Source organism: Hetaerina americana, unplaced genomic scaffold (assembly GCF_022747635.1).
Source record: "Hetaerina americana unplaced genomic scaffold, ioHetAmer1.1.p SCAF_49, whole genome shotgun sequence".
NCBI lineage: Eukaryota > Metazoa > Arthropoda > Insecta > Odonata > Calopterygidae > Hetaerina > Hetaerina americana.
Genome location: NW_027287084.1, coordinates 1798144 through 1810277, shown reverse-complemented (window position 1 = coordinate 1810277; position 12134 = coordinate 1798144). Strand labels below are relative to the sequence as shown.

Genomic DNA, 12134 nt, shown 5'->3' with positions numbered 1-12134 from the left:
GATTTTGAGGTATTAGTGATGAGTGAAGTACGGTAGTGTTTGCTAATAAAATTATGGGTGAACGTTTTTGACTTCTTTCGGAGACAAATGTATGTAATGGTGCAGACCAGTTGTGATATGGCATTCATTTAATGTTGTCGCTGAGCATGAACGTCAAGCTTAAATGGCATATACAGTGCACATGAAGAATTATTTACCACTTCCCTACATTCCAATGGGAATGCTGTATTTCTCTAAAGGATTTCCTTAGAATAATCGATATGAATTTGCAAACTTTATTCCAGGATTTTAATCCTAGGTAAGACCTGCGTGAGAATGACCAAGTAATGAATGTAAACTAATTATGAGCGTACCTACGGTCGTGAAACAATGGGAAACGAAAAACCCAAGACCGTAAAATTGTGTGGCATTGGGTTTCCTTTGACTTGTGACCTTATTTTTTACCTACCCCTTTAAACAAATCAAGTTAACGGTATTGGATTTTTCGTTGTCCAATGGCTATGGATCTCCTTTAATTATTATATGGTCTGATGATTTTGTGTGACGAAATCTCAACCCTCTAGAAATTAATAGCGTGTTTTACTTTTCCATTTTCTTCAGCAAGTTCCTCGTATATGTCTGCTTGATGATATTTACTGCGTTGTTCGCTTTGAGACTAGACGGTACGATTCATTGGAGTTACTGGACAATTTTTATTCCAATATGGTTTTGGAAATTTATGGTCATTACCGGAGCTACGGTTGGAAGTTACGTATGGTGGAGACATCCTCATTTCCGGTAATTCCTGGTTGAAGTTCATCCCCTCTATTTCTGTTTTTACCAAGACTGCAATTGACAAACTTTGTATTTATTTACAGCTTGGAAGGGGAAGCGTACGTCCATTATAAGGCTATGTTGATTAGCCTTGCCCTTCATCTCATATTGCTTATGTTTGAACTTCTAGTTTGTGATAAATTGGAATCCGGCAGGCATCTATGGATTTTAGTATTTATTCCATTGATATTTATTTCAATAGTGTCAATCGCAGTGTGTATTTGGGCAGTGAAACATGACAGATCATTTGAGGTAAGTTTTTAAATTACTAATTATGGCGCATTCAAAATGGTAACTGACGGATCACCCAAGTGGTTTTGTTATTTCTTTTTTCCATTATTGATTTCTTGTTGCTTCCTCCGCAATGACCTATCTTTAATTCTTGGTAAAAACATGTTGTCATCAAACCTAATATCTAACATTATTTGACAAAATGTTTTTCTTTCGTTTTCTCTCTAGTCTTGAGAGCTTAAATTTATGAATAAAATTTAAAAATGGCTATTAATGTAACTATAAATGGTAATAATAGTCGCGTACATTTTTAGGTTCTTTTCATATGTGAAATGTTATTGTATTTGTAATTGTGGTTTTGTTAAGATTCGTAATTTGTAGATGTCAGTCTATATTATCTACAAAAATAACAATGTGTGTTGAAGAATATGGTGGTGTTAGGTGTAGATGAATTGTGCTAGACAACTGTTAGTGCTGTGTTATCATGTATTAAGTAATTTTGATTGGTCATATATTATTTCTCATTATATTGAAGTTTAACTTATCCTTCAATAGCACCGTCAGCATCATTAATTACTTTTTAAAGTGTAATTGCAATTAGATACATGGTCGATGTGACACCTAATCCCCACTAATCCATTCTTCTTTGAAGATTTTCCCCTCTAAGTCTTAGCTCTAAGAACTTAAACTAAAAGAACAAGAAGCAAGTGAAAGCAAGGCTGATGACACCCTTGCAGCAAGTACCCCCTGCACTGCCCTCATTATTCTCATTCTAATAACTTTTGGGAGATGTGGTGACAGTAACTTTTAATGGAGCCATCCGCTTGTATGCATTAAAATGCAACAATTTCAAAGTGTAGAAATTTTCCTCACCCAAGATACAATCCTGGATACCTTGATGTCTGGCCTAGTGCTTTAGCCAGTTAAGTTACCAAGGCTTCCTCTTACACTCCAAAATTTGGGAGACAAGATGTTATTTTACAGACTGGAGGCACCTTTGTTTAGGTGCTATTTTAGCTTAATAATTGACACCTACATTTCTTCCGGCTATGAGATCTTTTACATTAAACATAGTCATTGGCTTGCATTGGAGCATTTCTTCATCACCTAAATCATTTAATGTGCCAAAAAATTCATTAATGAGTACATATGTGAGAAATTACCGGTCCTCATTGATTCTGCATACCCTCGTGGGTCAGTGTCACACTGTTAATTGCTTATCTTGCGCAATAAAAAAATTATTCAACCACTCAGAGCATAATCTACCTGCTTGTATCATTTTACACAATGCCTTTTATGGCATCTACTTTCTTTTTCAAGAATTTCCATACTCTCATTGTGTCCTGTGTTTTGTTCAGCTTTTAGGATTGCTGTTGTAATATTCCAATGGTCCATTCCCTATTCAAAATGAGTGCAAATTTAAAAAGCACTCATGATTAGGAATATGAACGATGTACCATTCAAGCCACCTAGAAAGCATGAGGGAGGGGGTGTTAGTTCAAACTGAATTAGAGTTATTATTGATCAATGTGTCATTAATTATGTTTCCTATGATTGTTATGTTGAATTGTAGAAGGAAAAAATGATTCCTATTGTAAATTGTTTCTGCCGTCATTTTTCCTTGACTTATTACTATGGGCTCAACTATGAATTTAACATTGCACTATCTTCATGTATTAAGAAATCCACGCCTTACTTGTGCTTAAAATATTTTGCCACTAATCTGGTCTTGCATACTGCATTCTCTCCAGTGTTTCCTTTAATCTAAAACTAAAGTCTTCTGTTCTAGTTTCTTTTTCAAAGGTAAATGTACTAGCCTATGAGTTGGATATTTTAGATTTGCAATTCCCATTCTGACCATTAGTGACCTCCTCTAAGACTGTCTCTAAGTTGGCATCACCACCTACTGAAGCTGTATGCTTTTTCTCACTGCCTGGAAAGATGTACTTAGAGTAAACAACATTTAAGTGTCATTAACTTTTCTAGAGCTCTGAGATCCTTGAGACAATTCATTTATCATATTACAATAACCAGCATATGCATTTCATTTTCTTACACTGTGGGTCTAGTTTTTGCCTCTTCTGACCAGGAGCATACAACTTGAACATACAGTTAACTCTTGATTTACTGCTTAATAATAGAGTTCTGCTCATGTTTATGGTTGTGAATGGGGTGCAACATACATGCTGTACTGGTAGAATGGTACAATGTGCCAATACTTTCAACTCAATCATGGCTTGCATGTTTTAAGTACCCCGATTTCTGAAGTCATAATGAACTCATCTTTGGCATTAGACTAGATGTTCACTTGCTTATCCTCTCCTGTCTCACTTGAAACATTGACAACCTCCAGATTATGAATTCTCCCAGCTTCTCTAGCCACAGGTAGTAAATCATCAGTGATACTGCATCCGTCCATGTGGAAAATTAAACAGCCCCAATCATCATGAAAAAACATGCAAAAACCATTTTGTACAGTGATATTAATAAACAGAGAATCATGAGATCCTTCTACGACATGTAATACTTTGGATTTATGATACTTCATCGGCAGATAGCAATTTAATTAATGTTTCCTCAGTCACCTATCTTTATATCTTGTGCATTTTAATCAGATATTTCAAGAAGTGAAGTTAGTTGTCTGACGTTTCTCTGTTGTCACATGATGACTAAAGCTGTCTACATATCATTTTTCTAGTTTTAAACCTTGAAAACGTCTTCAGAAAAACCAATTGGAAGGTGTGAAGAGGAAGCACATTCGAAATTAGTTTGAAAATTTCAAATTCTTTTCTACATTTGAAGAATATTATTTTGTGAAGTAAGGATAATCAAAAAAGAAAGTTGAAATTTCAAGATTAGTAATGACAGAAACACAAGAGACTTCAAAGTTTGCACATTCAAGCACAAAAACCCTCCAAATGGTGAACAATTATGCATTCACATGGCTATAGATATGAGGAAAAGGAATAAGAACACACATAAGAGACAAACGTAGGAATGGTGAGGAAGGTGGAATCTAGCAGATCACGAGTGCAAATAAGTCCCATCAAAGAAACTGAAATTGCTTTCTCTACTACCTTTCCTCTTGTGTTCTCATCCATTTCTCCTTTGGTGGTTGAAATAGCTCCCTAATGCCATCTCCTGACCAAAGAATCAGGGAGTTGGTTGCATAAACCTACCACAGATTTCAGTGTAATTTATGTTTCCTCGATAGCTGAAGCGGTTAAGATCATCGGCTCAGCAAGTCGAAAAGATCTGTGGCTCAACTCACGGTCAAGGAAACTTTTGCACTTGTGATCTGCTCGATGGCACCTTCCCCATCATTCCTATGTTCATTTTATATGTGTGATCCTATCTATTTTCCTCATATCTATTTCCGTTTGTAATTAATTACTAATGCAAAAAATATACATCACTATATAATCTACATACTATCAGGCACTTAATCTTATTTTTCTATTTTTAACAAACATCACTAGACTTCTTTATCACCATTTAATACTCAGGAAAGCTGACAATGAATGTTAATTTAAGGACCACGGTCATAGTATTAAGTTCATATCTTCCCAGATTGATATGAATATCTAGTGACAAAGATGGAGGTGAAAGCCATAGTGCTACTGGAATATGAAGGCTTTCAAAATGCAGTGGTTGTGATAAACAAATGGATTTGAAGGGAATCATACTAAACTTAAAAATCTATTAGAGTTGCATCTTGGTTCAACGTAGCTACAAGCTACTGCTAAGGAAATGCCCACGAAGTTTACTCATCATGTTTTTAATATAAAAACTATAAATTAAACTATCATTTTGACAGTGAAATGTGCTGAACCAGCTAGTCCATTGGCTGGCATATTTTAAAAGCCTCCTTGTCCTTGAAATTTGTATTATGAATTGTGCGTTTATGATGAAAAATGCTCTGCTAACGTCATCAGAGAAACCTTAGTGATTGGGTGTGCTAGAGGGAAGAATAAATGTGTAATGATAATTGTTCTGAATTTCATGTTAATGCATGTTCCTATAATATACTTCCTGATGTTATAATTTAGTTTTTTTCTTCTTTCAGCTCGAGTTGTTCTGCTCTGTCAATGTATTACAGTTCATATTTGGTGCATTGCGGCTTGATGGCTTGGTAAGCTGGAGATGGGAGGTGACCTTGGTGCCTCTCTGGGTTCTCATGTGCCTCTGCCTGGTGGGTGTTCTCTACTCGCTTGTATTTGCAGCCATTTTACTTAGGACTCCTCATGCATCACCAGCACAGCGTTCTGCTTCTCTTCATTCAGCCCTTGCCTACACGTTCCTTGTTGTTCCCATTTTGGTGTTTCAGGTGGGTGTATGAAACTCGGTACCATTATGATAATTATAATTGTTGAGCATATTCTCCATACAGCAGCAGGATGTTTACATATTGTATTCTTGATTTTTAGGCTACGTTACATGTTTGAATTAAGCCTTGCATTGTCTTTCAGGTCCTGTTGGCTAACAAAATGGATGAAGACATTTCTTTGAGTTACTGTGCTGTTGTTTCACCTTTATTTATATCATACTTCACACTCATTATCATGTCCTTTGCAGCCAAAGGAGGAAATAGATGTAAGTAATGGTACTCGGCTTAATGGATGAGATTGGGTTGCAAATAGGTGTCAGTCAGTCAATAATCATTTAGAGCATTATGATTTCTCGACTATCATACTGACTTTGTATGGTTTCAAGAAATAATGATATTATTAAAGAATTCAAGTATTATACGTAACTAAATTGTTTACTTGCTTGTATACTAAATGAACCAGATTATAATTTGCACACTCTTATGTCTTTTTAATCTATAAATGCACTGCCTATGTGAATTTGCTCTCAGTTTCATACTGTCATGCTTGGAAAAATTAAGTAAGATTCTTTTAGCAAGGTCAATATCTAGGTTTTCTAATAATGTTGAATTTCAGGTGTAGCATTGATTATGAGTTTTAGTGCTCCATTGAATCAAGTCATATTGCATACAGCTTGATTATCTGCCTAATGGCAAGGTTCACTTTTGAAGTTTAAGGTATTATGAGAGTGAATTTAAAATCTTGCTTTTGCCCACTTCCCAATGAGCAAACGTGGAGCCCATCTTGCACACAGCTTTCTCATGTCCAAAATTTCAGTTAATATGCGATGTACCACACTTTTTGAAATGCCTACTATATCTGCTAGCTCGCGTACTTTCAGTCGACCATCATCCATTATCACTTGGTGGAATTTCTTCACCATTTCTGTAGTCGTCACCTCATTTGGTCAACCAATGAGATGCTTGTGTTGACAGGTCGTATGGCTTCGTTTAAACTCTGCTACCCAATATTTGACTGTTGTAAATAAAGGAGCAGACTCACGCAGAGTAGAATCCAGTTCAGCTATTATATTGGTCCGGCTGAAGCCTATCAAATAAAAGTATTGTATCAAATAACGATGACCAATTTTCTCCATTTTCACAAATTCACTGAAAACGTTCACTATTGATGGCTGCCAAACAAATACTAACCAACTCCAACTTGAAATGTATGCTTTATAAGTTGTATACTTTCTAATACAGTGATATTGTTTAAACAACTACTGCCATCTCTAGGTAAGGTCGGGTACTTCTGGGCCTGCCCATGTATAGTGACTATGGTAATCATGGTTGGACTTGTTCTGAGAAATATTACTCTTTGCATGCAAGATGACCTTAAATATATGTATGCAAGGTACTGGTGAACAACCAAGTCTTTTGAAGAGAGGTTTGCATGGAGCATTGCTCATAATACGTTGGTATGGTTCACCAAATGAATGTTTAGCTTAACAAGAAAGATCAGGGAACAGATTATGCTCATTTTATGAGGTTCCACTGTACTTGTTCAACTAACTAATTTAATAATTTATTTTTTTAGTAATTTACTTTATTTATTAATACTAATTTCATATTTTGGGTGTATTCCTTTTCCAATCATCATCATCTTTGTTTTCTTTGAAATAATAATCATGCCATGTCCATTCGAAATATTGTAAATATTATTTAGTGTCTTCTCCAATTATGTGGTCTTTTGAGCTACTATTTCAATTTCATGTAGCATCATTAATCATCACATGTAATGATGGGTTTCATGTTATTGCCAGAAAAAGATTCAAACCGAGGAAAATTCCAGAAGGTGCAGATTGGAAATATCTGATGGATGACCCATGCTGTATTTTCTTTGCAATTTTATTTTTCAGTAATGTATTGCATATGTTCATCAAACTAATTTTCTATTAATCATTACTCATATTGGTATGATAGATTTTATTGAATAGATGGAAACTATTTAATGTTTCTATCTTTGCCTAAAGTCTGGTGTTATGACCCTGTTAGTACCCTTTGTACAGTTAAACACTCAGTTTATTTTGTTTCAGGATTAAGCATTAACAGCATATATCTATCAGTATTTTGCAACTTGAAACTCATAGTGTGTGATTTTTTTCACCTATATAGGGGAAGCGATATGGGGTTGGTATAACGACTCTTTGTGAATCATCTCATTTAGCCAGTTGTCAGATAAGCCAAATGACAATTATACTTGATTGTGTACTATTATGACCATTTACTAAATATTGGATGCAAAATAATGGGACATCAAATTTTCAGCTGAAGGTTGTGATTATTCAATTACTTAAGTTCAAAGGGAATGAGTTTAATGGTAACAATTAAATATGGCAATTGTTAAGTGTACATTTCAAGCATGTCAAATTTTTGAGAGTTATTATACTCCAAGGCATTATCATGAAGTAAGGACCATTTGGTCACAGGAAAAAATATACTCATATGGAACACATTTTATTGGCACTTTGAGTTAGCTACAAACCTACTTCACTTCTCTAAATAATCGCCATTCACTTCTAAGCATTTTTCGTACCGCTGCACCAGCTTCTTTAACCCCTCTGCATAGAAGCTTGCTGCCTGAGAGTTGAACCAATTGACAATGCCGTTCTTGAGTTCCTCTTCGGTTTCAAAACGTTGTCCAGTGAGCCACTGTTTCAAGTGAAAGAAGAGGAAGTAGTTGCTAGGTGCAAGGTCAGGACTGTACGGTGGGGGGCCCAAAAGCTCTGTCCACTGGACATTCTTTGCTCTTTGTGGTGGTCGGTGAGTTTATTTGGTACCCACCTTGTACACAATTTGTGGTATCCGAGGTTTTCCGTGACATTATTGTAGACAGTAGTGAGTCCAAGTTGAAGAAATTGTTCAGCTAGGCCATTAATCGTCAATCGATGATCTTATTGCAGTTTTTGTTCCACTTGCAAAACAATTTCATTGGTCAGAATACTGGGCCTGCCACTTCGCTCTTCGTCATAGACATTTGTTTGTCAATTGTTAAAATCACGGCACCATTGTCTTACCTTTCCTTCACTCATAACTGTAGGTCCATAAACTAGGCATAACTCCCAATGAATTTCAGCAGCCGACAATCCTTTTGCATACAAGAATCAATCGTATGACAGAACGCACTTCACAGCTGGTGGGATCAACAATTGTTGCAGACATTGTTTGCATGCATGGACGAGCAAACAACTACCGAAACAAAGCAAACAGATGGCGTTGCAGGAGTAAAACTGTGTTCTGAGGCGCCAATATTTAACTATAAGCAAACGGCCCTTACTTAATGAATATGCCTTGTATCTTAAACTTCATAGGCCAAAAAAGTAATGTTACTTGATTAACATTCTTCTGAAAAGTTTTTAAGCTTTTCTTGAAACTAATTTAATTAGGTATTTAACTTATCTGAGGCCATAATAGAGAAGCACAACACCGGCTCTTAAGACTACTGTTATATGGAACGTTAGAGCTGTCATTGTTTCACACCCAATGTTACATGTTTGTGGCAACTAAATCAGGTATAGGATTACGTAGATGGGTTTTCATTGGCTAACGGTAGCGAAGTGGGAAGAGACAAGGAGTAGAATGAGGGAAAGGTGAGGATTGAAATGGAAAATGGTGTGTGAAAGGGAAGGACACAAGATATATCACCAGGGTAGGGATGTGATGTAATGGAAAGTAAGGATAGGTTGTAATGGCCAGGTGTTTAAGGATGGATCAAAGTGGAAAGAGGGAGAAGCAAGAGTTGCAATGCCATTTCAATTGCAAGGCCATCATCATGAAGCAAAGAGTGATTTTGGAATGACTGCTCTACAGATCACAGTGAAAAAAGGCAGAAGGTGATCATTAGGAGGTAGGGGAGATTTAAATAGTGAGAATAATTGAAAAAGGGAGAAACACTGGTGCTTACATCTGAATCTAAACTATTGTCGGATTTGCATATGAAAATTCATTCATATGGGTCAAGGATATGGTCTGGGGGGAGGGGCTTTTTTTTAAAAGATGTAAGTCTGCAGGAGATATGGTGTGGTTTTTTTCTATAAGATGTTTGGCGATGTTTGATTTTTCTGGTTTATTGTGCTAGTGCTATGTATTCCTTGAAGTTTACGAGGAGTCGACGTTTTATTAGTCAAATTTATATTTTGTTGCAGAGTGTGGGTTATTGATTATGGTATATACCAGATTTCTGAAGGGTTGGGATAGTATCTATGCCTAAGGAAAGCAGGTTTTGTAATTTGAATTTGTTCAAGGAAGAAATAGATTTGTGTGGTTGATATGATTTATATGTAGAGGTTTCAGTGTCAGCTTGGTGTTGTAAAAAAATTATAATTTTCTATTTGTTGAAGTCCTTTAGTAAAAGGCAAGTTTATCAAGTACGATCAATAGAATATGGTTTTTGGGGAATTTTTGTTTTTGTAGGGTTATAAGGTTGTAAAGCTCTGAATGTGATGGTTTTCTAAACATTTCAAAAGACAATTACAGTCTTAATTATTAGACATTGATTATAGTGTCATCATATAAAGTGTTGGGTGCATTTTGTAACCAGTTGTTTAAAAGAAGAGTCATTAATACAAGTATTCAATAGCTTTTGATATGGCATACTTGAAAGCTATTTTATATTGGAGTCACAAAAAAATTTAGGAACTACCAGACTATCAAATATTTTTCAAATATTCTAGTAACACTATCCAAACTCCACTGTAATAATTTGGTTATATGTATGAGGTATACATAATAGTCAACACCCAATGAATAATTGTAGAGTGTTTTGGGAATAAAACCGACTAATATCTTACTACCATCATAAACAATGAACATCGCTTTAGTTGCCCATGAATAATATGCAAAAGTTTGAGTAGTTCAATTTATGCCATGTTTTTATCATGAGAGAGTCAAAAATATTGTCAAAATCTATTGTACATAAAAATGTTTCTGCGTATTTTCATTTGGGGAAAATTTTAGGAAAGATCTTTCTGAAATAATTAGTTAATTTGTGAGGTAATATTGTTGTTTTTTGTATAGTCTGATTTATATGCTCTAATTAAGCTTTTCAATACTTTATCAGGGTGGTTCGGTATTAGAAAGGATTTCTGTCAGTTCCTGCTTGGAGTATGCCCTTGTCTTCAAGAGTATGGCAATATCGCTTACAATGTTCAGAGCAATGAGGCTGCAAGAAGAGCAGGTGCCAATGGTAGCATTACTTCTAATGGACAAGATGTTCCTGGTCAAATTAGTAGAAAATCTGAGAAGAGGGTGAAGAAAGCTGACCTAAAACCTGTGGTGCCTGTCCTTTCAATAGATATGCCTGATTAGTTAATATATTTATTCTGTGAATTAGGATTACCTTTAATGAAATTTTCGTTTTATTGTGTTTACAACGTGAGAGTTTGCAAGATTTTTGTCGGTGTGAAAATATGGTTGAATGATATTGTGTCTAGACCTTGAATACAGGGTTTATGCTTATTGGGTGCTATGCTAATATGAATGAATGTTTTTATTGCAGATGAACACATCAAACGCTAATTATTTGCTATGTTTTAAGCAGATATTTCTTTGTATGTTTGAAGAGTAGTAGTTTTCATCCATGTTGGCAATTGATTTAATAATTTGCTATAATGTATTTGTGATAATTAACAAGTATTTTTATCATGTGATTTGCAGCTAATTTACATAATTTTTGCTGCAAATATTGCACGAATATTTTTATAATCATAATAATGTGTTCCAAATTCATAAAACATTGAAAATTATTTTGTATTTGAATTTTAATGCGGTGTAAATTTGATGTAATTGACATACATGTATCACCAAATAATTCTCATGACTCATCTTCATAATCCAATGACTCTGTTAGTTTTAGATACTTGTTTCAATGTGTACATAGCAAAAAGTTTATGACATAACAGTAAAGGTGATTAAATACATGATTTGTCCTACTTGTTCATATTTCAATGGCTCAATTTTTATATATCATCTTTTAATTTTATGATAGTTGAGTTCACTTGCAGTTGCCAGATTCCCTCTTACTATGTTGATAAAATGCTGATATAGATAATTTCAAAGATTGGTAAAAAACTCTTGAATTTCAAAGATCTGTCTATGAAGTATAAGAAATAAAAAGCCAGCATTTGAAATCAATAAATATATAGCAATTATTGTATCTGTGAAATATTTAAGAGTGTGACAACTGTGGGTCATCAACCATTGTTTGATATCTGTTATACATTAATTGGCACCCTTTGTGGTCCACTGCATTTCATTATCTTCTACTATGTACTATTTTTTATCCCTGATTATTTCCATATTTATTATGGCAATGTGAGTAGATGAATTTTTTAGATGTCAGTATGCTTTGTCGAATTATTCTGACATGATTTTACTTTAATACAGTTGAGTTCTGTATCTGCATTAACTTGTGTAATGGTGATTTTAAAGTAACATTCTTTTTATACATCTTTTTTGTAGATGTCAATATATGATCCAGAACTGAGAAAATCTAAGATTTATAATAATATTGTTGTGTAATGATAACTTTTATGTGAAATAAACATGTAACTTTGTGTTACACACTTAAATTTGATCAGAATTTACTTCATGTCCACGTACTATTTTCAAATGCCATGAATGAATCCCAAGTCATCTTAGAAAGCCATTTTAGTATCCCCTAATATCAAACATATATGTTGCTCCTCCAATTACTTTCAGGTTGAATGAATGAAAAACTTCTCCC

At 34.7% G+C, this 12134-nt stretch overlaps 1 protein-coding gene across 1 annotated transcript; it reads left to right on the top strand.

The window, feature by feature from the left end:
- The first annotated feature begins 17 nt into the window (after positions 1-17).
- Positions 18-11947, top strand: LOC139693424 (transmembrane protein 185B). The gene is made up of 6 exons (XM_071591562.1): positions 18-298; positions 601-777; positions 858-1065; positions 5111-5371; positions 5514-5637; positions 10470-11947. Exons 1-6 carry the CDS (start codon positions 261-263, stop codon positions 10715-10717), a joined length of 1056 nt encoding a protein of 351 aa, XP_071447663.1. The 5' UTR covers positions 18-260; the 3' UTR covers positions 10718-11947.
- Positions 11948-12134: the final 187 nt, after the last annotated feature.

What these genes read in the sequence shown, in the direction of transcription:
- LOC139693424 (XM_071591562.1), top strand. Translation starts at nt 261, where the DNA reads ATGAATTTGCAAACTTTATTCCAGGATTTTAATCCTAG. An exon ending in TTCCAGGATTTTAATCCTAG is followed by an intron (nt 299 to 600) that starts GTAAGACCTGCG and finishes CATTTTCTTCAG; the next exon opens with CAAGTTCCTCGTATATGTCT. An exon ending in TTCCCATTTTGGTGTTTCAG is followed by an intron (nt 5,372 to 5,513) that starts GTGGGTGTATGA and finishes ATTGTCTTTCAG; the next exon opens with GTCCTGTTGGCTAACAAAAT.